At 55.1% G+C, this 26,735-nt stretch overlaps 10 protein-coding genes across 10 annotated transcripts; 4 read left to right on the top strand and 6 right to left on the bottom strand.

Annotated features, from left to right (window-relative positions):
- Window positions 1–1,458: 1,458 nt before the first annotated feature.
- Window positions 1,459–2,538, top strand: COL26b_002493 (uncharacterized protein; the record flags this gene model as incomplete). The annotated part of the gene is made up of 3 exons (XM_053175411.1): window positions 1,459–1,481; window positions 1,536–1,826; window positions 1,932–2,538. The coding sequence occupies 3 exons, from the start codon at window positions 1,459–1,461 to the stop codon at window positions 2,536–2,538; spliced, it is 921 nt and encodes a 306-aa protein (XP_053040717.1).
- A 290-nt stretch (window positions 2,539–2,828) lies between these two features.
- On the bottom strand, window positions 2,829–3,635 carry COL26b_002492 (uncharacterized protein; the record flags this gene model as incomplete). Its single annotated transcript, XM_053175410.1, has 1 exon — window positions 2,829–3,635. One exon carries the CDS (start codon window positions 3,633–3,635, stop codon window positions 2,829–2,831), a length of 807 nt encoding a protein of 268 aa, XP_053040716.1.
- A 787-nt stretch (window positions 3,636–4,422) lies between these two features.
- Window positions 4,423–6,082, bottom strand: COL26b_002491 (uncharacterized protein; the record flags this gene model as incomplete). Its single annotated transcript, XM_053175409.1, has 5 exons — window positions 4,423–4,959; window positions 5,029–5,462; window positions 5,524–5,771; window positions 5,850–5,905; window positions 5,957–6,082. 5 exons carry the CDS (start codon window positions 6,080–6,082, stop codon window positions 4,423–4,425), a joined length of 1,401 nt encoding a protein of 466 aa, XP_053040715.1.
- A 1,491-nt stretch (window positions 6,083–7,573) lies between these two features.
- COL26b_002490 (uncharacterized protein) lies at window positions 7,574–8,524 on the top strand (the record flags this gene model as incomplete). The annotated part of the gene is made up of 3 exons (XM_053175408.1): window positions 7,574–7,673; window positions 7,733–8,154; window positions 8,216–8,524. The coding sequence occupies 3 exons, from the start codon at window positions 7,574–7,576 to the stop codon at window positions 8,522–8,524; spliced, it is 831 nt and encodes a 276-aa protein (XP_053040714.1).
- A 1,449-nt stretch (window positions 8,525–9,973) lies between these two features.
- Window positions 9,974–10,528, bottom strand: DERI2 (D-erythrulose-4-phosphate isomerase 2; the record flags this gene model as incomplete). Its single annotated transcript, XM_053175407.1, has 2 exons — window positions 9,974–10,063; window positions 10,121–10,528. 2 exons carry the CDS (start codon window positions 10,526–10,528, stop codon window positions 9,974–9,976), a joined length of 498 nt encoding a protein of 165 aa, XP_053040713.1.
- A 665-nt stretch (window positions 10,529–11,193) lies between these two features.
- Window positions 11,194–12,131, top strand: COL26b_002488 (uncharacterized protein; the record flags this gene model as incomplete). Its single annotated transcript, XM_053175406.1, has 2 exons — window positions 11,194–11,786; window positions 11,861–12,131. 2 exons carry the CDS (start codon window positions 11,194–11,196, stop codon window positions 12,129–12,131), a joined length of 864 nt encoding a protein of 287 aa, XP_053040712.1.
- A 121-nt stretch (window positions 12,132–12,252) lies between these two features.
- On the bottom strand, window positions 12,253–14,248 carry COL26b_002487 (uncharacterized protein; the record flags this gene model as incomplete). The annotated part of the gene is made up of 3 exons (XM_053175405.1): window positions 12,253–13,983; window positions 14,032–14,077; window positions 14,163–14,248. The coding sequence occupies 3 exons, from the start codon at window positions 14,246–14,248 to the stop codon at window positions 12,253–12,255; spliced, it is 1,863 nt and encodes a 620-aa protein (XP_053040711.1).
- Window positions 14,249–15,295: 1,047 nt separating this feature from the next.
- COL26b_002486 (uncharacterized protein) lies at window positions 15,296–17,139 on the top strand (the record flags this gene model as incomplete). The annotated part of the gene is made up of 2 exons (XM_053175404.1): window positions 15,296–15,779; window positions 15,830–17,139. The coding sequence occupies 2 exons, from the start codon at window positions 15,296–15,298 to the stop codon at window positions 17,137–17,139; spliced, it is 1,794 nt and encodes a 597-aa protein (XP_053040710.1).
- A 322-nt stretch (window positions 17,140–17,461) lies between these two features.
- On the bottom strand, window positions 17,462–19,880 carry COL26b_002485 (uncharacterized protein; the record flags this gene model as incomplete). The annotated part of the gene is made up of 5 exons (XM_053175403.1): window positions 17,462–17,763; window positions 17,802–18,177; window positions 18,312–19,301; window positions 19,354–19,458; window positions 19,512–19,880. The coding sequence occupies 5 exons, from the start codon at window positions 19,878–19,880 to the stop codon at window positions 17,462–17,464; spliced, it is 2,142 nt and encodes a 713-aa protein (XP_053040709.1).
- A 718-nt stretch (window positions 19,881–20,598) lies between these two features.
- COL26b_002484 (uncharacterized protein) lies at window positions 20,599–25,573 on the bottom strand (the record flags this gene model as incomplete). The annotated part of the gene is made up of 3 exons (XM_053175402.1): window positions 20,599–21,254; window positions 21,308–23,622; window positions 25,122–25,573. 3 exons carry the CDS (start codon window positions 25,571–25,573, stop codon window positions 20,599–20,601), a joined length of 3,423 nt encoding a protein of 1,140 aa, XP_053040708.1.
- Window positions 25,574–26,735: the final 1,162 nt, after the last annotated feature.

The following is a 26,735-nucleotide window of genomic DNA, read 5'->3' as shown; positions in this document are numbered from 1 at the left end:
CCGGTCACATCTTTGTAAAATAAAGAAAATCTCGGAATTTGGATATCACAGAGGATCAAGGGGCAACGATTCATCCTCCTATCGACGAAGATTTCTCCAACTTCATGTGGATCCAGACTTGGCCGGCACAGGGCGATCGGCAGGCCCAACGGCTGGGCCCATGTCCGGCACCGAACCCGAGCACGGGATAACCCCGATTCCGGTCCCGAACCTGGCGGCAGACACTGGCAATGAGAATAGCCTGCTCTATTCAAAGATATCATGAAAATCATTGTCATGATGATACGAGTGGCTGAAATTGTAACTGGCCATCCTCAATGATACTGAATGACGCACCTCGTTATGATGGTCTGCTATCCGGTCTTGCCAACGGTAGATGCATGGATCTGATGGGTTCTTATATACATGCCTCGGATCAAATGAAAGAGATCCTAGACATAAGAGTGTGCCGGCAAGATGATTTTCAAAGAAAACAACGTCCACGTGTGTGGCACAACATTCTTATTGTACCACTAGTCAAGACAAACACAGCGGCTGTCCTCCGCCTTCATCAAGCTTTCCCGGTACGACGCCAAGACTTACAAGTTTCCATCACTCTGTCCCAATTCTAGCTCTGTATCTCGGCTGCATGTATCTTGATTTAGAACATGCTCACCGTGGCTTGGCATCTAACAAAAAAAAGCCCAAACCCCGCCTTACACCTCGCCAATGATGACTTGTTGTTGGAAGTGCAACCTACGACGACGCAACGTCACTGGATTTGTGTCTACTTCTCAGTTGGACATGCGCATTAGCCCCTTGCTTCCACTCAGCCCCTATGTTAGTTCTACTGCAGCATGTACCCCAAAAGTCGGGCGATCGATCATGCAATTGCTAGGAAGAACACACATGTTTCTTGGTCTTGGTCTCTAGTTCTGCTCTTAAAATATGAAATGACGGCATCTACAAACTCTCCTTTTGTCCGGGTTACCGGTATAAGTATCAAAGCTTCCAGCCATGCCGACTTGCGATCAAGTCGTGTGTTCGTCCAACGTCCACCTACCAAACATCGGAAATGGTAGCGGCCAGTCTTCAAGCAACCCTTTGCGGGGCTACCGTCACATCAAAAGCTATCGCCTTGAAGGGAATCACCTGTTGTTTTATAGTATTCTTCATCACTCTTCTCCCTTTGCCAAGGACACCCGATACACAAGCTCAGGCCGCATCCGTCAAGTTCGACTGGGACCCATCCGACCCTCCCTTATGGACCATCGGGCCAGAAGAGCGCGCGGCCTTCCTTTCGAACAAGACTTCCTTCCTCGAAAAGCGTGCCTCAAATCCGTGCGAAGACAGGGACAAACCTGCTGATCTCTATCGGCAGTATGGAGACGCCGACTGCAAGCCCACGCTCAAATTGCAATCCGACGGTTCGTGTCAGAGTTGGGACAAGGTATATAACGGTAAAGGCACCCAGGTTAAATGTATGAGCTTCTGCCAAATTCGTAAGTTTGTTTCTAAGAACGGCTGTTGCAATCATTGAAACTATCCAGTAACAGAGGGTTCAATTTGCTAGGCACCTACTTCGAATGGAGTCGCGAGCAGCCATTCGCTTACACGAAATGCCATTACCCCCTGGCCTGCAACCTCACCACAAACGATAAGGTGCCACTCGGCAGTTGGAAGAAGTCCGGTTCCAACCTAGACCAGGCTTTAGAGGTTGGAATATCTGGTGGGTACGGTTCGAAGACTGATCTGGAGTTTTATGCGCAAGGCCAAAACTGGTCTCTCGACATGAAAGAGGGCCAGTGCGGCTACTTCACTTTCATTCCCGTCAAGAAGATCACATGGTCAGTCTTTTGAGCGGGTATCTCCAATATGTGTCTAGACTAAAACATGTCTTCTTCCAGCGGAACCTTATCTGAGTCCGTTTGGAAAACAGGAACGTCTTGCAGCACGTCCAAGAAAGACGGTGCCAACCACAAAATGAACTACTGCGTCGACCAGCTCTGGAACATCAAAGACAAAACCAGCGGCAAGGAGGTACCCGATGGCATCACCATCTTCGTCCACACGAACTGCAGCACGCGTGAGCCGCTGGCCATGGAGAAGCAGGACCCAGCGTATGCCGCACCCGGCGTGGCCCTTGACAAGGAAAGGATCCAGAAGGTCCAGCAGGATCGGGTCTGGAACTCGTGTAGCTTCGCTTGGTTCCAAGATCAGAGGAAGCTCAAGGTGTTTATTCGTGGCGGCGGATTCCGCGATGACAAGCTTGCATCTGACGGAGACAAACTCTCCTCAGCGATTATCAAGTGTAGCGGCGACGCCGGTATATCTGACTCGATGTTTCAGTGGTTCTATAACGATTACTACCGGTTCAACACCAAATTTTCTGAGCCTAGACCGAAGGAGGTGGGTGCTTCCTGGATCTTTTCGGCGATAGTGCCGGCGAAAACTAGCCCCAAGTGCGTCGGGGACGCACTCGTGGGCATGGGAGGCTTCAAGGATCAGTGTGTTGAAGATGAGCATTCTGTCAATGGTAAGAAGGTCTCGGAGGTGTAACATGGCCATTGCTAGGCTACCTGGTTTTTGATTGCAGCCGGTGGGAAATGTCATGACATGCTTTCCCCGGCTTGGGCGCGCCCAGACAGCGATTTAAATCATTAGACGAAGTTATTTGAAGAATCAGTAATCACTGGCATCGTGAAGCTCTTGAAACGAGAAGCCGGAACTGTTTTCAAGATGAATTCTATTTCCCATAACAAAGTCAACGCCAACGCTAGGGTTGTGTCTCCTTTCCAACCTCCTCGATATGTACCCAGCAGACCGCTCTCCCTGTCCTGCAGACACGACTACATGAAATATGGGCCGACAAGAGGCTGCTTCTCGTGCGCAAAGTACCCAGCCGAGAGATCCTGGTGAGCCGCAATAAAGTCCCCGCAGAGGCGGATCTCTTGAAACTCCTTCATGCCCGACACCTCGCGCATCTTGCAAGCCTTGCAGCGTTTGTGGCCCTTTCGACTTCCGTCGCGACGGTTCAGCTTGAGATGGTTGAGGAGCTGTTCCCGGGCGTAGTAGACGGCGACGTCGATGTTAAGGCGGCCCACCCTGTCGAGTTCCTTCTGGTCGCGTTTGATGATCGCCTCAACTTTAGCCTCTTGCAACGTTTTATACGTAAGTGTCATTGCCTTTGCCCCGCCGATGTTCTTGTTGTTGCTGTCTGTCCACTTATATTTGATCTGGTTCGCGACGAAGTTGGGAAGGGGCTGAAGCCAGACAGTCGCACCTTGGCGACGCTCTTTTGGAATTGAGGATGCAGGTGGTGGCTCGTTCTCGGCGATGACATGTTTCTTTGAGCCTTCTTGGGAAGGTACGTCGCGGATAAGGGTCGCTACTGGAGTGCCATTATCTTGTTGAGGACGAGGGCGAGGGAGGTAGTTGTGTGCGGCAGGAGACGTTGTCCAGCGATGGAAGACGGCTTCCCAGAAGGCTGCGCGAGTTGAATCGTCAAGGACCTTGCCTGTCCGGTTGATAGTAAGGATGTGGGTGATGATGGGGTCGCAACTGCGCTTTTCGTGATCGGTAAGGTCGTCGTAGGAGGCAAGTATCATGGGATCTTTGGGTTGCTCTGTGGCAGATATGTCTGCTTGGAAGGCCATGGCTGTGGTGAGACTTGTCGTCAAAAAAGGTCGCTGGCAACGATGCGCTATCAGAGAAGGATCAACGCGAGGATGTTTGCAAGTTGGTGGCCAAGTTTGATCTTGGATAAATCCTTCTTTAAAATCTGGAAGAGGCCGAATATAGCGACGAAGTAGGTACGGAGGGGTCAAGATGGAAGAATTAGAAACAGGCGTAGAAAAGATGTTTAGTGAAAGAAGGAGCGAATCTTCGAGACTGGCAAGAGCAAAGGTGTCTGTCTGCCTGTTGGCCGTGAGCATCGCGTGCAAAGCACGTCTTTGACGATTTGAGAAACATCTCGGACTTTGAGCTAGGTATCTAAGGAGCAGTCTAGTGTTGTAACAGTACTCCTCCCCGCAGCGAGGAATGCTCATCTTCCACTAGAACGAGACAGAGAATAGCTAGAAAGCGAATTTTTGACGAAGCAGCCAAGTAAGTACTAGTTGTAAGCTAAAAATGATGATCAATAGAGCAGGCACATCTCCAGTTTATACTGCATGCCACACTCTGCCTAGGCAGCGGACACTATTGTCAGAGCAGTGTCGGATGACAGTTCTACGACTTATACAGGCCAGCTTCAACAAACTGGAGACATCCAGGGGAACACGTCAAAGTCATAGTAGCAGCAAGGTGTTAATCGATCTAGCCATACTCAATGGCCGCACGTGTGATTGGGTATCAACCTAAATAACAACGAATCATCCAACCAATATGGATGTTTTTCCCTTTCCCCTTTCCTACTGTGGTATTTACACATACATTCTGCCCCTAGTACTGGGGGTTCTTCTTTCTCAAGAAGATGTGGAGGGCAACGTACGAAGCCACGCCAGTGAAGCACAATCCACTGATGACACCAAAGCCCATGAGGTACTTGGGAGCATCGCTCGAGGGGAAGAGGTAAGCGCCGTAGATCTGGGCAAGGTTACCCATGGCGTTGACAAACGCAAGGGAGATGGCGCGGGTCTCGTTGGCCATGTCGCCGAAGCTGACGGAGGCGTACGATAGGGCCAGACCGTTGGAGGCCCACAGACCGGAAGCCATGATGACCAAGAGGGCGTAGCGGGCCGTGAAGTTGTAGACGACGCAGATGATGATGGAGCAGATCATAGCGACGGCCATCCAGGCGCCGAGGATCAGGCCGCGCCACTTGCTGTGCTGGTCGGCGAAGTATCCGGTGATGGCCGTGCAAACGAAGGCGACGCCGAAAATGGGGATCGTCATGTACTGGGCGGCGGTCGAGGTGTAGCCGAGACCGCTGACGAGGGTGGGGTAGAAGTAGGACAGGGTGGAGGAACCGACGATGGCCTGCGATGGAGGGTTGTGTCAGTTTGCCGGCGTTGATAAGTACCAAGAGTAGTGGTGAGTAGGGCTTACCATGTAACCAACGACAAAGAGCCATGTCTTCCAGCTGACCATGGCAAGCTTGAAGGCAGCCCAGTGGCCAAGGACGGGCTCCTCCTCGCCGCGCAGGGCCTGCTCGTCGCTCTGGAGTCTGCGGATAGCAAGGGCGCGCTCCCTCTCGTTGAACTTAAGCTTGGAGGTGTTGGCGGGGAAGTCGGGGAGGACGAAGAAGGCGATGCCGGCGGCGCCGACGGTGGCGGCGCCCTCGACGACGAACAGCCAGCGCCATCCCGCGATGCCGTGGACCTCGTGCAGACCGCTGGTGATGGAACCGGCGAGGAGACCGCCGAAAGCACCGGAGAGGATGGCGGCGGAGATGTAGACGGCGAATCGCTTGGACTGTTCCTCCTTCTTGTACCAGGAGGAAAGGAGGAGCAGGACACCGGGAGCAAAACCGGACTCAAGGCCTTTGTTGAGTTATGAGAAAAGGCGAGAATGCAAACGTTTGATGCGATGGTTTTTACTTACAACCCATGACAACACGGAAACCAACGAGGGCTTCGTAGGTTGGACAGAAGGCCATTCCGATGGTCACCGAGCCCCACACCGCCATGATGCCGGGGAGGTAGAGACTGGGACGGGTGCGGGTGAGGAGCATGTTGGAGGGGACTTCGAATAGGACGTATCCGATGAAGAAAACGATGAGGGCGATCGAGTATTTGCCAGAGTCGAGGCCAAGGTCCTTGTCCATGCCGGCGATCTTGGCGTTGCCGATGCTGAAGATTGGGGGAATAGGGGTTAGCCTTGAGGTGACATCACGGCAGGCAGAGTCACAGAGTTGGATGGCAACTTACTTGGTTCTGTCCATGTAGGAAAGAAGGTACATGAGCCACATCAAGGGGAGGAGATACTGCTTAGGGTCAGCGTCTTGTAATCATCAAATGTCTTGATGGCGTCTTACCATGTCAATCTTCCTCACGAGCTTCTTCTCCTCGTCGCTGCCCGGGACATAATCGACGGCGGGCAGATCGACGTCCTTCCCGATGGCATGTTCATGCTGGTCGCTAGTCATATCGTTCTTGTCCATGATGGGCAAATTGCTTTTGGCGGAAGAAGAGACAGACAGCGATGTTGAGACCGGTAGATGAATCGCAGACTTGTTACAATTATCTGAGGAAGGAGAACCAACTTGCAAGACCCGACTAGAACAAGGAAAAATAAGAAGGGTTGTTCAATCTGTCAACGAAGAACCAGGGGACTGGAAAGCAAGAGCCAATTGGGGCAACTTAAAGGTTCTTAAGTAGACGTGTTGCGGTGTGTGGTCTGGAGGTTGAGAGAGAGTTGCTCCTTGTGGCTCGGCCGAGGTGCCGTATTACGTACGGTGAGTGTGTGTGTGTGCGTGTGTGTAGGTAGCAGTGTGGGCGCGCGCGCGCCGTCGGATACAAGGAGCGGTCGTAACGACGAGGTTGCTGCCTTGGTCACAAACAAACGAGTCTCTGTCTCTCTGTACCTACGTCGTGTTCACTCATTCCCCAGCTAATGTGCGTGTGGCTTACTCTGCACATTGGTCACACATCCATTAATATGGAGTGCGGACAAGTGTTATGCCTGGGTTATGCGCGCTGATCGAACCACCACAACCCGAGTCGAGCATTTCCGGTGTGCAGAGGCGGCAGGCTTGGCGTAATTGGTAGAATTTCTCCCGTAAACTTCCCCCAGTCTGGGGGAAACTGGGGTTGAGATGAACTTCCGGAATCTTGCGGGGTCCGGGGAGGAGTCCCGGGTCATAGTCCTGTCGTAGCGGCAGGTTTTTTGGGCAAAGTTTTGGGGATGGCACGAGGTGTGAATGCTTGCTTGACCGCGTGTCGAGGTTGGTTGTGGAAAATTGGGTCGTGAAGTCGGCGTGGACAAGAGTCATTTCCCCCCTTTGCCTATCCCGGGTTGAGCTGAAGGGCTGAGCTGCGCTAGATCAAAAGGGCGTGGAGTTGGTGCAGAGCCGCGTCTCGTGGACGTTCAACACCGCGGCTAAGTGGTGATGCGGGAGTTGCCCGCGGCTCGCGGGCTTCACTTCTGCATTGATTGACATGGATCTTGCTTGGAGAGGCGGCTGTTACACAGAAACCAACGCCGCACCTCTCAGCTGACCACCTCAACTTCAATGCAGGCGGTGCGTCATTGGGAAAGGGCATTGCAGCAACTAATGCGGAACGCTGGTGAGGTATCTCTTTCTCTCTCTCTTTTCCCCGCCGTCTTGAATCGCGCGTCGCGGGCCATCACGGCTTCGGGTCCTGCATCATGCACGGAGATGGGGGAGATGGGCCCCCACGGGCTTAGCCGCCGACTGCGGATTACGGACGACCTCCAGGAACCCCCGACTGCATACTTAAGGACGCGGAAAAGTTTCCCGTGATGTTTGAAGCCACAGCTACAGTCTCAGATCCAGCTTGGTTTGTACACACATACAATTATTTCTTCTTCAACGGACCAATATACAACAGATATACAAGTCCAATTTAACTTCGTTTGAACGTTCTTCTACACCACTTAGTCAAAGACAAATCCCTTAATTACATACACAATGGCTCAGAACGGCAACGGCGAGGCCCCTCAGTTCCTCAGCACCATCCCCCAGGAGGGCCATGACTTCAAGATTTCCCTGAAGGACAAGGTCATCGCTAGTGAGTTTACCGCTCTAAAGAGACGCATATCCAAGAAGGAAACTAACAAGTCCGAAAAGTCTCTGGTGCCAACCAGGGTATCGGTCTGGGTATCGCCGAGGTCTGCCTCGTCAATGACGCCGCTGCCGTCTACAGCTTGGACATCTCCTCCCCCGGCGATGACTTCGCCGCCCTGAGCAAGCGCTTCCCTGGCAAGCTCGACTTCCAGAAGGCCGATGTCACCGACTACAAGAGCGTCGAGAGCGCCATCAACGCCATCGTCGATGCCAAGGGCCGCTTCGACGGCATGGTCGCCAACGCCGGGGCCACCAAGCACCAGCCCGCTCTGGACTTCACCCCTGAGCAGTTTGACTTCCTCTTCAAGCTCAACGTCACCGGCTCCTGGAACTGTGCCACCGCCGCCGCGAGGACGTTCATCAGACTCGGCTGCAAGGGCAGCATCGTCTTCACTGCTTCCATGACTTCCTACAGACCCAACCGCGTGAGTACATTCCATGAATTCCCCCAAATTGATGAACAAGCAACTGACGAAACATGAAAAGGCCGCCCCCTCTGCGCCTTACGGTGCCACCAAGGGTGCTATCCGCAACATGACGCACACCCTGGCAATGGAGTGGGCTCAGCACGGCATCCGTGTCAACTCCATTTCCCCCGGCTTCGTCAAGACGGCTCTGACCTACTACGTCGAGACCTCTCCCGACTGGGACACCAAGATGAAGTACTACGGCGGTATGCCCCGCCTGGCTCTGCCCCAGGAGCTGGGAGGTGCCTACGTGTACCTGTTGAGTGAGACGGCTACTTACACCACTGGTATTGATATCCCTATTGCGGGTATTGTTGGCGCTTGGTAAAAGAAAAACAAAAGTGGGAAACATGTGATACCAATTTCCTTGGGCGGAACGGCATAAAATTTCAACGTAGACATGAAGCAATAGACTGAATGATATTTTTCGTTAAATCACAACAACATCGTGATTCCTAGAGTGTTCTTAGCTGATGCTTTGCAACTGTGCCATGAGTGGTGAACTATGAAAGTGCCGTTAACTTTCAAAGACTTTGTGATTTTCCTTGGACGAGTCTAACTTCTTCGTGTACTTCAATTCCGAGCCACATTCATTTATTTCATGAGATCACTTCCCAAGCCAGACAGACTAGTTTCATAGTGCAGAAGCTCTGGAGTTCCAAGTCAGGTCCAACGGGCGGCTAAGACTGTAATGAAGGGATCCATCGCAAATTGGTAGTTCATATCATGAGGACCTAGTCCAGACTCCACGATGATCATATTTGATGCTAGCTTCAATTTGATGATACTTAAAAAAACTCACGCCACATTGATATTATGTTATCAAAACCATCGATATTGATCTCCATGAAGCAGGGGTCAAATCTTCACGTCCCATGTCCATGGCCACGGCGCACAGCGCATGCAGCTACGAACGAGCCGAGCAGCCGGATGTTACACTCTCACCCTCGCTACCAGCTTCATTTCCGCGTGGTATCCCGGTATAGACGAGGAGCTGCATAAGATGGTCCGCCAGGAAGGCCCGGGGTAACTCGTAGCACCTCGAATGAGAAACGCGAGGACGTGTGGCTGGAGCAGCCGGTCGTACGGAGGTCCAGAGTTAGCATAGTCTCTAGGCAACTTGACTAGGGCATGACCTCGGTTGTTCAAGTCATCTGCCAGGCACGGAACATCATATGCACCTTAGAAGTACACTAGGGGTGCTCGGAGATACCGGCTGCTGGTATCCCGTATGGGTCAATAGAATGGCTTCATGTGCTTCGCTAGGAACTTGGCTAAGAAACTGGAGAAAGGTTCTAGTAGTTTGACGATATAGCTGCATTATTTTCATCACGAGACTTACCAACTCATCCTTGTTACGAAGGATCGAGATCGTTGATAGGCATTGTGATGAAGTTTGTCACTTCCACAGCAACACCTATTACGTGTAATCGAGTTGAAAAAGATTAAGCCCTCGATATGAGTAAAATGGCGAAAGGTGTGAAGTACATCTGAATGTACCTAATTTCCGACATGATGACAGGTTGAACAAGCCGAGAAACGAGAAAAATTTGCCCATCTGCTCGTACCCCTTTTCCGTCTGGCGCATTTCATTTTCATCTGTCGCCTAGAAACTCAAAAAGAGAGTGAGGGCCTTGTCTTTACAAATCCAAAGAAGCAGTCAAGATGATCCCTTGACATTATGGGTAAGACCTAGAACTAGAGGAAATGGAGAGATTGGACTTTGACAGTATTTGTTTCATTACTTCATTTCTAAACTTTTGTGGCAAAAGAACCTTCAAGCAGCAGCCGACACCTTGAATCCCTCCGACGTAGTCTTCGCGTCGTAATCATCAATGACCTTGACCTTGGCCGCAGAAGCCGAATTCTTTCCTTTGTCAGAATCATATTTCATTGTATGCCAGAAAAGGGGAGGCAAACTCACAGGGTCAAACTCGTAACCAAGCCACTCGCTCACCAGCCTCCTCGCGAGCTCGATGCCAATCACACGCTGTCCCAGGCACAGCACCTGCGCGTTGTTGCTCTTGATGGCCCTCTCGATGGAGAAGCTATCGTGCGCCGTCACGGCACGGACGCCCGGCACTTTGTTGGCCGAGATGGCGACGCCGAGTCCGGTGCCGCAGATGAGGATGGCGCGGTCGACCTCGCCGCTCGCGACCTTCTCGGCGGCCGTGATGGCGTACGTCGAGTAGGCCGTCTTGTCGGACTCGGAGCTCGGGCCGACGTCAACGACGGAGGCCACGCGCGGGTCCTTGTTCAGGTCGGCCGTGATGGTGGCCTTGTAGTTGAAGCCGGCTTCGTCGCCGCCGAGGGCAATGCGCAGACCGGCCATTTTGACAGGGGGGTTTGTTTATGGGATAGAGTAGAAAAGGTGTTGGGTTGGCGGATTGCTCTGTTCAGATCAGTTTGTCAGGACTAGGCTTTTTGGCCTTTTCTGACAGCCCTTCTCTACGCTCGCGCATCTTTATGGCGACATACGCGGTATACGCCCTCTCTGAGATGTACACCTCCAACATGCACGATGCTCGTCACGAAGCGCCATTGATGATGCCCCGGTGCAGAATGCTACCCACCTTGTCGGGACAGGGATCAGGAGTCCGCGCATCGCGGCCCGGTGGGGCGGATGCGGGTGAGGTGACCGCGTGTCGTGCCTCCCACCCCAACGCACCCCCGCGATTCAGCTTGAGGATTGCAAGCCACATCCATGGCCCATGACAAAGAGGGAGACGCGACGCGGGGAGGAAATCGTCGCGGGGTCAGATCGGATGGAGGGGTAGCTTGGAGCTCCAGATGGGAAAGGTCCGGTGGTTAAAGGTGCCCTTTATGGGAACTGCCAGTAATATGTCCAATATTAGAAAGCGGCTTTGATGCTTCTTCGATCGTGCTACGTGTGAATACCGTTTTCAACCGCCCTCGATCGTCTTGTCAATCGCTCTCCCTCACGCCACGGCTTACACAGTAACACATTCCTAATCACCAGCATATACAACCGCAACAATGGCGTGGGACCCGACCAAGAACAAGACCTACCAGATCCTCAAGGCGGCCGAGGAGGGCCAGTACGGCGTCGTCGCGCCCATCGCCTACAACATTGAAAACATCCTCTCCTTCATCCGCGCCGCCGAGGCGAAGCGCAGCCCGCTCATCATCCAGGTCTTCCCCTGGGCCATCACCTTCTCCGACGGCCTCCTTGTGCGCGCCGCCGCGCTCGCCGCCAAGGCCGCCTCCGTCCCCGTCGCGATCCACCTCGACCACGCCCAGGACGAGGCCATGATCCGCCACGCTGCTGACAACCTGCCCTTTGACTCCATTATGGTCGACATGAGCCACTACGAGATGGAGGAGAACCTGGCCAAGACGAAGGAGCTCGTGGCATACTGCCACGCGCGCGGTATCGCCACGGAGGCGGAGCCGGGACGTATCGAGGGAGGCGAGGACGGTATTGCTGATACCGCGGATCTAGAGGGTGCTTTAACGACGGAGGAGCAGGTGGAGGACTTCGTGGCGACGGGGATTGACTTTTTGGCGCCTGCTTTTGGCAACGTCCACGGCGAGTACGGTACCAGAGGTCCCGTTTTGGAGTTTGACAGGTGAGACTGGCTCTTCGCTGTCCTATTTGGTTCCAGTTTTGGGGTTCCGGTGGCTAACAAAAGTCGAAATGCAGGCTAGAGAAGATTCGCGCCAAGGCGGCCGGAAGAGTGCGCATCGTGCTCCACGGAACGAACGACTTCCCTGAGGACCTGATGCAGCAGTGCATCCGCGGCGGCGTGTCAAAGGTCAACGTAAACAAGCTGGTTCTGGACGACTACCTCGCCCACCTCAAGAAGAACGCGGCCACGCTCAGCCTGACGACACTGATGGAGGAGGGTGTTAAGGAGGCGCAGAAGCTGACGGAATGGCAGATGGATGTGTGCAAATCTACAGGCAAGGCATAATCAGTCCGAACTTTTGTATTTGCTTTTGCGTTTGGAAACATGAAAATAAGATAATAGAGAATCATGATACCAAATAGACATGGGTATATGTTATTACACGGCATGATGCGTCGTCAATTCGTCAACGGGTAGCATCTGGGCTCTTCACGTCAGCGTCTATCCACGCCTGTCTGAGGTCGTCTCGCCAGGTTGCCATTGGCGTCCAGCCGACCCGTTCTTCGCTCTGCTCCATCAAGGACAGAATCTTTTCTCTCTTGACCGGTTCTTGAACGCAGAGCCCCGCCCCGTAAAGGCACTGCGCCGACAGAACCTGGCAGCCTTCGTCTTTCAGCTCCATAGCTATGCCGCAAATCATGTCGACGGCCTCGGAAAGGGACCTCTGCATTTTCAGAAATCCGTTGAACCCAGATGGCATTGGGCTGTGGAGAAGGATGAGTATCCGCGCGAAGCAGTAGGCTTGCAAGGCCACGCCGAACTGAGGTGGGTGCACCCAGAGGGGAGCAAAGACGTCGCAATGGTCTGTTGATGTTGGAAGCGGTTTGAACTCGCTGCCCAGATATGCCCTCCACCGCTCCAAGTTCGCGAGCAGCTCGTTGCCAGCGCGAACTCTGCTTGCTGCTGCATCCGACAGAGGTGAGGTCTCGGCCATACGAGAGTCTGCACAGAAGTTCACAGCCTGCGACAGCAAGTAGATGGCCATGTGGGCCAGCTCGTGCTGGTCTAGTTCAGAGTAGTCTTTATACGGCGCCCAAAAACTTAGGCAGCGTCTTTTCTCACGAAAGGCCGCCCAAATATCTTGCCGAAGCCAGGCCCACCAGACGGCCTGTCGCAGACCACCAGAACAGCCATTGACATCCTGAGACCGCTGGATCCAGAAGACGCCCTTGAGGTGTCTTTGCCAGTTGCCTCTGCCATCAGACTCGTCCAGCATCTCATACGCCGAGATGATGAGAGCCGTGGCGTTTAGTTCTTCCGAATTTGTGTAGCTGGTGTAAGCCAGGGCCTCTTGGACGTAGCGGAGGGTCTCATAGTAGTACCGTATCCACTCCCCGCCGGAGTCGTGCGCAGGACTCGCGTCGGCCGGAGCCAACCCCGACAGCGCCCCCTCCAGCTTGGAGAGATGCTTGGCAGACAGAGCCAAGATGGCATTCATGAGACCTGCATTCCGCAGGGCTAAGCGCACCGCATAAGTGGAGAAGAGCTTGTGAGGATCCAAGAAATCGAGCCAACGCGACGATCGCTCCGTGAAATGCCGGAAGAGAACGGCCTCGTGGTTGGTCAGCGTGATGGCCCGATCAGCTTGCCAAGTCTTCCGCTCCGGGTCCGAGACCTCGCGCAGCCGAGACGAGAGTTTGCCCGCGTCAGGCGGGCCATGCACAGTCGCGGCGCGTCGCTGGTCCTCATCCTCCGGCGCAGGACTGGGAGCCAGAGAGAAGCCGCTGTCGGCCTGGGCGGCGTCCGTAGCGAGCAGACCGAGCCATCGGGTCGAGGCCAAGTCGGTGGTCCACAGCTCGGATGCGACCGTCTCGGGGGAATAGCTGTACACATTGACATCTCCGAAGGTGAGACCCGCCGAGGTGGGCGGCTGGGTGACGTACGGCGGCTGAGTCGGGTTGAAGTCGGATGCCGGCTGGGTGACCGGAGGCGCCGCGGCCGCGGCGGTGACGGTGACCTGCGTAACGAGTGACGCGGGTGTGGTCACCGACTCGGGCACCGTGGTTGAGTCGTTGCGGGTAGCCTCATCTACGCGAGACTGAGTTTGAGTCTCCACGACGCGGCGGTAACGCGTCCGTGGGGGCTCGGTGACGGAGACAGATGGGCTCGCCTGTCTGCCCGCGGCATCCTGAGAGAGCTGGGGGAAAACACAGTTCCGGGAGGAGATGCTACATGGGCCGCATACCGGCTGTTTTTCATCGCATTTCTTGTGCCGCTCGCGGCAGGTCAAGCTAAGGTTCCGATATCAACACGTTGGTCTCGGAGCGAGGAGGGTCGGGGAGGTGTCAAGGGTGGGACTTGATGAGTTGAACTTACCAGCCCGTCTTGGTGCGCAAGCCGCGGCCGCGGGGCTTTCTGATGCGCTTCTTTGGAGGAGCGGCTGCATCCCGTCTTCCGTCCATGAGGTCATGGCAGGCCAGCAGGCAGACCGAAAGACACGCTCAGGTTTGTGGTGTCCCGGTAATGCAGGCAACCTAGGCACCGTGGAGAGCAGCAGAATGCAGGCGTGCAGAAACCCTCGCTAGTGTAAGGTAGTTAGCTGCAGGTGGCCGGCATAAAGACTGCGAGACGCGGCTCTCAGCGGGTGATAAGCCTGAGATTGACGAAACAAGACTTGGGGATCTACGGTTTCAGTCTCCGCGTCCAACGTTGTCAGGTCGCGGGTAAGGTACACGACGCTGGGTGACTTTCTGAATTCTCGACGTGGAGTCTCCGGGTTCTGGGGCGGGGGAGCGGGGCCCCTCAACTCGTGACCTGGAGAGAACAAGAGACTGGAGGTGGTGGACGGCGGTTATTTCCGTGGGAGGGCGGCGGATCTTGACCGACGGTCTCTGTTCGTTCCCAACTCTTCGAGATGGGCATGTCGGCACTTGTCCGGTTGCTGTCGTGGTCTCAATTCGGTTGTGGGGTCTGTCAAGGGTTGGAAAGGCTCTGATCGGGAATGCGCGCGGGGAAAACGAACCATCCCCAGAAAAGGCAGAGAACTTGGAAGTCTCGCGTGGTGCGGGGACAAGGGCCTCCCTCTTTTCTTCTTTTTGGGTGACCGCGGCTCGAGGGCACTTCTCTCTAGAAGCATTCCTGCTTTCCTCCCACATCAACAGACCGCGTCTCGCGACCACATGCTGACTCGGCTGTCATTACCCGCGGACTAAGCCATCCAAGTCGCAAACGCGACGTTCCAAAGACGAACAGTCATGACAATTCGCAGAGAAATGGCATGGCTCGAGGCGCGTTGAAGCCTTCGATGGATTGCTTCCCGATGGATCGTGGGATGGCAATGCGAGACCTCGCAACGATGACACGCACTTCGATATCCGCGCACAGCACCACTCGCACGCGCGCGCTCCTTATATCCAGGAGTTGCAGCCATCTCCGGCGAAAGGCGTAGAGCTGCTTGCTTTTTTGGCCAATTCCTCTCTTCCTCGCAAAAGATACCCCCTGTCGAAAAGATGGCGACCAAGCACTACTTCCCCGACACGGCGGCGAACACGCTCGTCCCGAGAGCGCTCCGTGCTCTCGTCTCGGCGAACCCTCACCTCGTCCTAAGCGAGGCCGAGCGCGTCGTCGCGAACGCCCAGAACGACCCTTCGGCGGTGAGCATTATCGGCGGAGGCGGCTCCGGTCACGAGCCAGCGTGGAGTGGGTTCGTCGGCGAGGGTCTTCTCTCGGCCGTCGCCTGCGGTGACATCTTTGCGTCGCCGAGCACGAAGCAGGTCCTCGAGGCCATGAGACTGGCGCCCTCGACCGCTGGTACGATTCTTCTCATCACAAATTACACCGGCGACCGCCTGCACTTTGGTCTGGCCGCCGAGAGGGCAAAGGCTGCTGGTCTCTCCGACAATGTCGTTGTTCTCCCCGCCACAGATGATGTCTCGATCGGCAGGAGTAGGAGTAGCAGGGTAGGCAGGAGAGGAATGCCAGGTCACATTTTCAGTAAGTTCCGAAGTCCATGTCACGAAGACGGCATATTGACCAGTTCACAGCCATGAAGATCCTGTCTGCGGCAGCGGCCGAGAAGTACTCCTTCGAGCGCTGCGTAGATATCGGCAGAGCAGTAAACGACCAGACCGTCTCAATAGGCTCCGCACTGGACCACTGCCACGTCCCCGGCAGACAGTTCCAGTCCCTCGCAGCCGACGCCTGCGCGCTCGGTGCCGGCATCCACAACGAGCCTGCCCAGCAGCTGCTGACCCCCTTCCCGTCCGTGAAGGACCTCGTTGAGAAGATGCTGAAGCTCGTTTGCGACCCGTCAGACCCCGAGCGCGCGTTCGTCAACTTCGAGACCGGCGACGAGGTCACCCTGCTCATCAACAACTACGGCGGCCTCTCGGTCCTCGAGCTCGGCGCGCTGACGGACGAGGTCCAGACGCAGCTGGCGTCGACGTGGAACATCACGCCCTGCCGCACGCTCACCGGCGCGTTCGAGACGTCGCTCAACGCCCCCGGATTCTCCATCTCGCTGGTCAACGTCTCGGCCGCGGCTAGACAGTCGAGCACAGGAGCGGCGGAGTTGCTGGGCCTCCTCGACCGCAAGACCACGGCCGTCTCGTGGCCGAACATCATCATCCCCTCCGCCGACGCCAAGCAGGCCAACAACGTTACGGTAAACCAAACCGACGCGAACGCCTCCTCGGCCAAGTCCGATGTCCAGATCAACGTCGACCCTGCCCTGCTCGAGAAGTCCATCAGGTCAGGCTGCGAAAGCGCCATCGCCGCCGAGCCGAAGCTGACAGAGTGGGACATGGTCATGGGCGACGGCGACTGCGGCGAGGCCGTCAAGGGCCTCTGCGAGTCAGTCCTCCGCAACCTCGACAACGGCGTCGCCAAGAGCGGCTCCCTGCTCTCCTTCCTCGAGTCCACCATCGGCGCGGTTGACGACATGGGCGGCACCCTGGGCGCCATCCTCGGCATCCTCCTGTCCGCGTACTCTTCATCCCTCAGGACAAACGCTGCAACCGGTGCTGCCCCATCAGCTGCGCTATACTCCAAGTCCCTAGCCACGGCCGTCGAGTCGCTCAAGTCGCACACCCCGGCGAGGGAAGGCGACCGCACCGTCATGGACGTCCTGATCCCGTTCACTGACAGCTTTGCTGCGACGGCCGACTTCGCCACTGCCGTCAAGGTCGCTGCTGAGAAGGCAGAGGCTACGAGGTATCTGAAGGCGAGGTTTGGACGCGCAACGTATGTCGGCGACGCGGCTGGCCAGGAGTTGCCCGACCCCGGTGCGTGGGCTTTGTACGAGATGCTACACGGAATGGCTAAGGGTCTGGGCATTTCCATCTACAGAATATAGAAATGACAAAATAAGAACTAATTTCCAATGCTGATCCTGGAAAGATCGATTGCCTGAAGCAAGACTTTTTCCGTGTTCAAAGCAAGACATCGCGTTTCGCAACAACTGAATGCCTCTGTCTAGCTAATCATCATTGTCCACGTACACTATTGACTAAGGGTGTCTTCTTTCATCTTAATGTCCCTTCACTTTCAGCAATACTCAAAGTCCGTCATCAGCAAATCCAGGTGTCCTTCGCCATCATACCGCCCATCTCTGTACATTGTGGTCAAAGTTACAGATCCTTTCCAGATGACACAAAAACACGTACACCAGCAACCGCTCATGAGGAACCATTCCTCAACTCCTCCGCCGCCGTTCTCAAAACTTCAATGTTTTGGGTGAGATTCTCGCGCGCTTCTCTCGTACTGGAATCTTCTCCTGCAATGAGTCGTAGCTGGCTGTCTTCGAGGCCCATGATAAGATCAGGGCAAAAGATCTGAAGAGGACCATCTTTAGCGTCGAGGAGAAAGTGGAAGACAACCTGTTGGCAGATGACATCCATAAAGCGCTTACGCGCAACCTTGTAGTAGCTGAACAGGATATCGTGAATGTCGACCCGGACCTGTTCGGCGTTCGAGCGGTCTTGGGTCAGCTTAGAAAGCATCTCTTCCGTAACCCACCACCCTGACTCCTGGGTATCATCCAGGACTCTTTGCTGCCGATGACCTTCTGGAGTGTTTGCTTGAGCCTCGAAGCCTGGGCTGCTTGGAGATTGCTGTTGAAGTAGTGGTTCAACGTGTAGGGCTGGCCGTTCAACTCGACGTCAATGAGAAACTCGACATGGTTGATTGCACGTTGGTAAGCGGCTCTAAGCTTGTCTTTGAGAAGTCTGTTGAATATGTTGGTGCGGAAGGTGACGTCAGGAAACTTCAGAGCAAGCAGCCGGGTGATGAACATGTGAACAAGCACAATCGCTCGGCTGGTATGTTGAAGAACCAGAGGCGCCCAACTTCTGGCTTGCTCTCTGAAGACCTCGCCCAGGACAGAGCCACCAAACTGTTCTTTGCGTCAGCACCAAAGTCACATAAGAAAGGGAATCTATAGATCATTCACAACGTCATACGACGGCGGTTGGGGGTACATTTGTAATAGAGAAACAGGTAAGAACCACAAGAGAGTATCAAACTTACCGTTCCAAGCTCGGGTCCACGGGTTCTTCTGAAGGCGATCTCGATCTGTACCAGTAAAGAATCCGTACGAGGTTCAGGGCATCCGTAATTGAGCTCTCTCAAGATTCCATGCAAATCCTGCATGATGCCTTCCATCTCGCTTCCTTGACAGGACTCGAGTATTTGCAAGACAGGGGGGGTTCCGGAGATTCGCTGTCGCTGCGTTCCCTCAAAAAGTCTAGTATGGCCGCGTTTCTCAAAGGTGTCGTTGAAGGTCTCCTGAAGAGCGACGACGTTGGTAATCAGTCGGAGCTGTTGGTTGTTGTCGAATATCTCCATCCCGCTGTAGTGGCCATCCCGGGCTCGTCGGACAACGTCCTGGAAGTCTGAGCTCAGCTGTCCCAAGTATCGCCGTTGACTCTCAGGCCTGTCTCTCGGTGGGCCCATCGCTTCCAATGCCTTGCTCGTGGTCCAGAGCTGACGCTCGACTTCAACCGCAACGTTCTTGAATTCCTTCTTTGAGACATCCCGCAGGAGATGGCGAAGTCGAAGACTCAAGCATTCAACGCCGACTCTCTTGGTGCATCGAAGTCTCGCCCAGGGCGATACAGAGAAGAACACCTTTTCAGAGGAGTTTCTTTCTCCCAATGTCGACTTGTTGTCGTCTGAACCGCGATTCTTCACGACGCAGTATCCGAGACGCAGTGGGAATCGCTTTCCTTCAACGAGCTCACAGACAATTTGTTGCGTTGCTCGCTCGGTTGCAAGGTCAGGCTTTGTGAGAACACCCATCGTCCGGACGCCCTCAGGGTCGAATGCTTTTGCCATGGTGAGGATCTCTTGGGTGGCGATGTCGACATTGCAGGGGACTACAGCCAGAATAATGGTTCTCGGGCTTTTCATATAGCTTTGGACCATGTTCTTGACCAAGACGATGTCCTCGTCCGTGGTCCATCCATAGGTCGCCGTTCTGAAGATGCCAGGCACATCAATTACGGTCAGATGGTTTTGCTGCATGGAGATTCAGTCTTGCTCGTGAGTTTCTAGAGATAAAAACACTCACATTAGGCCCACTGATCTCGATTTTCAGCGTGTCTTCTGCGAAGGTTGCTGTTCCATCGCCAAAGCCGGAAACGGCTTTCTCTCGAATTCCCATAACCTTGTTTGCCTGTGTTCGAAAGTGTCAGAAAATCCCACAACTGATGCTGTCGTGACACGTACCTCACTGAAGGCATTAGCCAGGTTGACTTTGCTCTTGCCGGTCGAGCATCGAAAACCCAAGAGCTTCTCCTTCCGGGCGTTGCTGGAGTTTGTGGCAGGAATGATGCTGATGACCACATTCTCGAAGTCATCACGGCGGCAGGTGATCTGTGTCGCGTATCTTGTGCAGAGCTCTGGCGCACGAGGGAAGGCAAAGCCCGTGACGCTCTCGAGGACGGAGCTCTTGCCAGAAGACTGGTCGCCGACGACGACAAGCTGCGGCAGCGCCACATGATCTGCCACGCCAATCTCGCGCAGTCGGTCGATGGTGCGCGCGTACCCGTCATCCCCGAGGGAGGTCATGGGTGCAGGCTGGCTACTGCCTGTCATGGTGGCAGCTCCCTGTCCCTTGGCTAAAGACGTATGTAACTGACTGAGTGGTGGACGCAGGGAAGTGTCCAATCGAAGGCGAGACTGCGTTGTTGAATGTTGAAAGAACGATGAATACTGGAGCAGGAAGCAGTTAATGAAATTGAAAAGAGGAGAAAGGGAAGATTTGGGAGGAAAAGTCCAGGGGAGAGAGGTATTGTGTCTAGACAACCTGCCTTGGCTACTACTGGGTTAATCAAGGATCGTTTCGCACATGGTGGTTAGGTGTAAACAGCAAAACTGCAGGTAGGTGCTGGCTTAAATGAGAACAATGTGAAGAGGAAGGTAGGGCTAAGGAGCCTGGCCCCGTATCAACCGTTGCTGCTTCCTCTCTAATAAGTCTTAGTGACTTGAGGCAGGAGCAGGCCATCCGCGGAAGGCACTTGCAACCCAGGGTGCATGAGGAAGGAACCTGAAGAAAGAAAGTAGGACTGACGCGACTGCTGTCTGGCTGTAAGTTCACTCGAGTGCGGAAGGTCAGCCAGTGTTACATGAAGATAATCCAGATGATGAGTGATGAGACAAATTGAATTCGCAGCAGATGCTATCCCAGTCAAGCCCTGTTTGCTCGCTGGCGGCGCTAATGAATATGCTACAATAATAACAAAAAAGAATAACACGGTGTGTAGTGTCGGTACCTGACTTGCTGCACTTTTGCCTCCCGTTCCTGGGTATCTCCTCAGCCGACTGTGGTCTTCTTCTTGTCCATAACCCCCTTCAACACCTTCAACTTCTCCTCCGTGACTTTGATCGCTTCCTCAATCTCCCTCTCATCCATGCGATCTTCTCTTACCCTCTCCTCTACCGTGATGGGCTCCATCGCTCTCTTGCGTGTCGAGATGTTGGGGTCATGTAACCTCTCCAATCCGACACGCTCCTCAAGCCACTCCCACAGCTCACTCTCCTCACGCCTCCACATCTCATCGTACGCGGCGAGGCGGTCGGGATAGCCGTACATGCGCATGTCGCTCGACGGTTGTCTGCCTGGCAGCCCAAAGCCGAACCAAGTAGCCACCAAAAGTCCAACCAGGAGGCCGTACATCATGTTGCCTGTTATAAGCGGCTTGACGATATCGAGGATCGGCTCCAGGATGCCACGGACGGGCTCCAGCGGTCCCCAATCCTTCTTGGGAACGTTCTTCGGACGGACTTGCTCGTCTTCGACATCTGTCGATGAGCCTGTAGCCTTGCCCTTCTTACCCCGCTTCTTGCCCTTGGCAGCACCACCTGCTGCACCTCCAGCGCGAGCCTTCGACGAAACGGCCGACTTTAGACTGGCAAAGAGATCTTTGCAGTAAGCGGTCTGACCTTCGTTCGCACCCTTCTCAATCGGGCCTGACGTTTGTTAGCTGAGCACTCGTAGTTTCGGACTTTCTCTTGAGACTTACCCTTCAACCAACTCTTGCCCGTCCATTCGATGGTGCAGTTGGTCTGGACTCGGGTGGAGTTGTTCTCAGCCCAAGACAGGCAATACTTCGTCTTGACACTGAAAATGTTGCCGCTGGGGACGTCGGGTGTTTGAGTGACAACGTTCAGGTTGATCGACTTCTCAAAATCCAGGCTCTCCAAGGTCTCAGTGACAAGACACTTGGTTTGCCTCGGACCAATAGCTCCGTTCAAAGGCTTGATGTAACTGAAGAAGCGTGACTTGTTCTCCAGCGTCAAACCCTTCTTGTCCTCCATCGTCAACTCAGTGCACTTGGCCTCAACGGTGAGCCACTTGGACATCCAAGTGACCGATGCTGGACCGAAGAGCAGGTTGTACACCTTGCCGATGGGCGCGGGAATGACATCATCACCAACAACCTTCTCATAATGCGTGCCTGAGTCTCCGCAGTCCGTCGGCGCATGAGTGGCTGGGCCAGGGAAGTCATCGTTGGTGCTGGGTACACCCACAGCGTCCTTAACGACATCGGAAAGCGCGCCATTAGCACCGCCTGCACCTGATACCTTCCGTGAGACGGTCTTCTCTGTCTCGGGTTCGGGATTCATGTCTGTTGGCTGTGTTACTTCCTGGAGGTCTTCGTTGTCGTCGTCTTCATCGTAGACGTCGTCGTCGTCGCCTGACTCGCTGTCTTCCTCGCTTGCGTCGGACAGACTCGCGTCTTCTACTTCCGGGGCCACTACATCCGCGTCAACCTTCTCCGTTTTATCACCGCCAGTACCCTCCAGCTGCACTCCGTTCAAAGAGCTCTTCAGGGTCGGGTGACCAAGTTTCCAGATGTTGACAATTAGGTCATAGGTGGAGTCTCTACTTGTGAAACTAGCAAAGATGTGTTTCGCATGCAAGGTCGATATCATGAGTCCGTTCTTGAAAACTAGGGCCGTGCTCCGCTTCTCGACGCTTACGATCTCGTCAAAGCTCATGACGAGAGTGGTCGACCAACCGAGGATGTTGCTGCTGAAGCACAGGTGACCTTCGGATACGTATAGACGGCCGTGCGCCAAAATCTCGCGCTGCAAGGCACAGCTGTAATCTTCTATGAGGTAATCGTCATCGGGCACGCTTTTGAACAGTGCGTGGAAATCGCGGTTGCGCTTCTTGCTTGCGACGGCGAATCCGGTGAGTTTCGGGACGCTTGCGTTGGCTTGAGGATGAGCGAGAGACGCGTTAGCCGCAGCAATGGCAGCGCCAATTGTAGTTGCCGTACCTCCAGACACGGCGGAACTTCCCCGTTTACGATGGCGTCCAATGGCGCTACGAATGCTTCCACTCCGTTGGATTCCCGAATTCCTGTCTTCATTGATGCTGCTCGATGGCGGCGTACGGTCGCCGCCGCTTCCCGGATCGTGCAAGGATTGGGGTCTCGTAGAGGGCTGTCGGCCGTCGTCTGGTCCAAGGTCTCGGGTCGCAGCTACGTAAGCCGCATCGGTGGGAGCTGATTCGGATCTAGAGCGCGAATCGGTTGTGTCGGGGAACTTCGACGTGACGGGCGTACCGGCGACGCTTCCTGTATCTGTTATTCCTAGTTGGCTGAGGCTCAGCTCGCCAGACCCCATGGTCTTGACGGCGGGTTCCTTCTCCATGGCTGATCCTGTGAGGGACGGCAGGGGAGGTTCGACCTCGGGATGGTCTTCGATCTTGATGTCGGGAGGTCTCTGGGTCGTCTTATTCTTAGGAGGCGTTGGCCCGATGCCTGTGTTCTGTACTGCGCTACTAAGTTGGGTCGCAGCGTTCTGCGCGGCTGAGAATACCGAGGAAAAAAAGCCGCCTCCTGGAGCGGGGGTCCCTGGATTGCTGGCCGAGTTTACGTCGGGGATGGGTGTCAAAGGAGCGTTTGTGATGTGGGAGAGCTTGCTAGGCCCAACACTTCCAGAGTTTGATCTGCCCCTACGGTGAGCAATCATGTTACCCTGGGCGGAGCCACCATTCGTGTTGCCTGAGGCGGTCGCAGCTGCATCAACGGCGGGCTGCGGACCGGGCCCCGGTGAGGAGTGTGCGGAGGGAGCGCTGCGGTCGGTCGGGGTCGGCGGCGTGTTGACGATGACGGGAGTGCCCTTCTCGGGTTGGGGCGGGGTCGAGGGGACGTTGGTGTCGATCTTGACAGAGTTGTTCGTAGAGGCTCTGGAGCGGCGTCGCTCAGGAGAGTGAGATGTCGTCGTTACACGGGAGGATGCATTCGTCTTGTTTGCGGGAGTTGGTTGTGGCGCTTGTACTATCGGCAAAGGTGGGACGGGTGGCGCGTCGGTGAAGTCAAAGGACCTTGTAGTGGTGGTGAGGTCAGATGTTGAAGCTGCAGCTCGCCCTCGGTAGGCTACTCCGCGTCCAATGTCTCGGTCGGTGTCAGTGTCGTCACCGCCCGCACTCCTCTCGGGACTAGTGGTGGCACTTGGAGTCTTTTTTGACTTGAAAACTCCCCTAAGGCGGCCGACGGGTGAAGGTGAGCGTGTTGTGTTTTTCTTGGGGGGCACAAGACTGGTAAAGCTGCGTTTGGAGCGCAGGGACGAATCTGTGGATTCGGCCGATTGCGTCCGCTTGGCTGAGTTGTTGGATGTGGATCGCGCCGAGGCGATCTCTGACAGTTGTTCGTCCAGTATCTGCGCTTGGGGTTCAGGCAAGTGAGTTGCCTGAACGATCGGGGAAGAAGTTGTCAAGTAACCTATTTGCGAAGGATGCGTCGAGATAGCATTTGGGCGGGAGGATCTAGCGAAGGGGGGGAAGAGAAGGTTAAGTTAGTTGGGTGCAATCATGGACGAGGAGCCTCGATCGAGGTGAAATGCGATGTAAAGTAATAGATGGAGGCAGCAGTTAAGATGCGAAACGGAGGAGGCAGGAGAAACATGGACGGCCCTGTGTCCGCCCCTCGCTTGAAAAGGAAATGGAACACTCGTCAGGAAAACAGCGATTTGCTGAGACTGGACTGGCCTGGCCTGGTACACACACCTCACTTGCTGGTGCTGGTGCTGGTGCACTCGGTGCTGTGTGCTGATGGGACCCCCGGGCAGCGTCATACGGCGATTGCCGCAGAGAGTGGATGAGGAGCTGAGACCAAGCTCCAGCCATGCTCCAGTCCAGCAATGGAAAAGGGCGCGGCGGCGGCGGCCAGCCCCAACCCCGGGCCAGTCAGACTGTCAAGGCCGGGATGCGCCCCCCAACCTGCCGACTGATCGCTCCCTGAATGCTCTCCCCTCATCACACTCCCACTCTCCTCTCCCACTCTCCTCCCCTGCCATTCCCCTAAAAGCTTAGGGGGGGACGTGGACTTGGGGGAGGAGTGAAAGCGAGGGAACGCGAGGAGAGGAGGCCAGGCCGCGCCGCGCCGTTAGTAGGTTCGTCCAGCAGAGCGGAACAGCGTAGCAATCCGCCTCGTCACTCGATGGAGCCTCTACGACGACTTTTTTAGAATGCGCCACGCGAGAGACGTGGCCTTGCCAGGCAGATGAAATGCGGCATCAGTGCGTCCGGATGCCGATGCAAAAGGGTCCGGTGCAGAACAGCACATGAAGCTGCCGCAGCGCACGGAGTTGCATCAGACAGACAGGGAAGGGGGGAATTGGATATAAGGATTGGAGATTGGAGATTGGAGATGGGCATTGAAGCGCTGAGAGAAGGAGAAAGAGGATAAGAACGACAAGGAGGAGGGGAATAAGCAATTGGATGCGCAGACAAGCAACGGCTGCCAAGAGTGAGACCCGAGATCTCGTGAAGAAACTCGCAAAGAAGCAAGCAAGCAACGGGACAGAAACAGACGCACTACTCACTTCTCCTCGGGTGTCTCGAGGGACACCATGCTGGCGTCGTCGCGGGCGTAGTTGGTGCTGGCACCGCTGGGACTGGGTTCGTAGTCGCGATCGTAGCTGTGTCTGTAGTCGCGGTCTGGGTCGGGAATGCCTGTCGAGCCGTCTCTTGCGAGGCTGTCCATGTCATGCCCGGGGTCGTGGACGTAGGAGCCGCTGTCGCGTCTATGGGACGACTGGCTGACGTCGTCGTCGTAATAGTCGTCTTTTAGTGGTGGTGCCGCCGAGAGTGCTGAGAGCGAACTTGAGTCTGCTGGGGCCGTGACATCTTCTCCCTTAACTCCCAGCAGCAGTTGCGCCGTAGCTGCTGCTGCGTCTTCCTCTCGCGCTTCCTGCTTCCTGCGCCGGCGCTTGGCTGCGATGGATTTTGGTAGCAATTTCGACAACGCCCCTCCACTCTCCCCAGTGCTGTCCATCGTGGTTGGCTGGCTGGTCCGGCAGGCTGGATATCTGGGTCCTGATCCTCACTGCTCCTCCTCAGCTCCGGGTTCGTAAATACCGTAATGTCGTACTCTTTACGAGGGGTTTGCGGGTTCGGTCCAGAGACTCCAGCACAGGCAGGCAGGTCCCGAAGTTGGCAGTTGACAGGCTGTCAGGAGCAATACGCGCACCGGACCCGACAAGTGGGCTCGAAGATCATGCTCTGAGGCGACAGGGAAATAAATGTATTCCAACGAAATTAAGGTCGATGTGGTAGGGGTTCGGGTTGTCCTGTTTGGTGTTTGAAGTGTTTGATTCGAGGTTGTCGTTTCGATGTGATGTTGCAGTGCAAGGAAGGCGGCGATTAGTGCAAGGTACGGGTGAGGCAGAGCAGAGCTGTTCAGGTTTCCGGCCGAGAAGGTTCCTGATCCATGGATCGAATTCTGGATCTCGAGTTCCTAAAAAGAAGCAACGGGCGGCTTCATCTATGAATGACCTTGGAAGAGACCCGGGCAGGTGCGTTCAAATGCAAGGCAGTGGCCCAGACGACCGGTCCCACCTTGTATGCTCGCCTGCGACCTGCCCAGTCTAGACGTGGACGCTGCAGCAGACCACCTCGAGGTATTACGGTACGGCTACGAATACAATGGAAGCTTGGCCAACCCAAGCCGGAGCGCTCTCTCCTTGCGCGAGCGTCATCATCACTGAAGGCGAAGGCAAATGCCTCGTACGGGCGGGCTGGGCCGGGGTAAACGGCCCCTACCCTACGGGAGAATCGCCTTGGCCCAAAGTGGGAGGAGCAGCATAAGTGGTCACCGTCTGGAGGCAGGTACAAGTTCCTGTTAGTGGGTCACAATTCCTACATCAAATAATGTCTAGAGAGACGGACATCTGCATGTTATTGTGCCACAATGCCGTTGCACCCGACGGAATAGTGTCGATTGTTATTCGCCGTCCGATCTGGTGTTCTGGTGCATCTGGGTGCACTCCAACCTGCAGTGGTCCATTATTACGAGCGGCCTGGACTCCTGAAGAATTGGGAATCTGGGGCCGTCGACCGCCACTTCAATGTTGCGATGGGTCCCTCAGGTGGTAATATTCCTTCCTCCACCCAGCCAGACCAAGTTGATGCTGCTATTTTTGTTTTTAATAGCTTCT

The sequence above is a fragment of the Colletotrichum chrysophilum genome (genome assembly GCF_026319265.1).
Source record: "Colletotrichum chrysophilum strain AFK26 chromosome Unknown scaffold_12, whole genome shotgun sequence".
Classification (NCBI taxonomy): Eukaryota; Fungi; Ascomycota; class Sordariomycetes; order Glomerellales; family Glomerellaceae; genus Colletotrichum; species Colletotrichum chrysophilum.
This window is presented reverse-complemented; position numbering and strand designations above follow the sequence as displayed.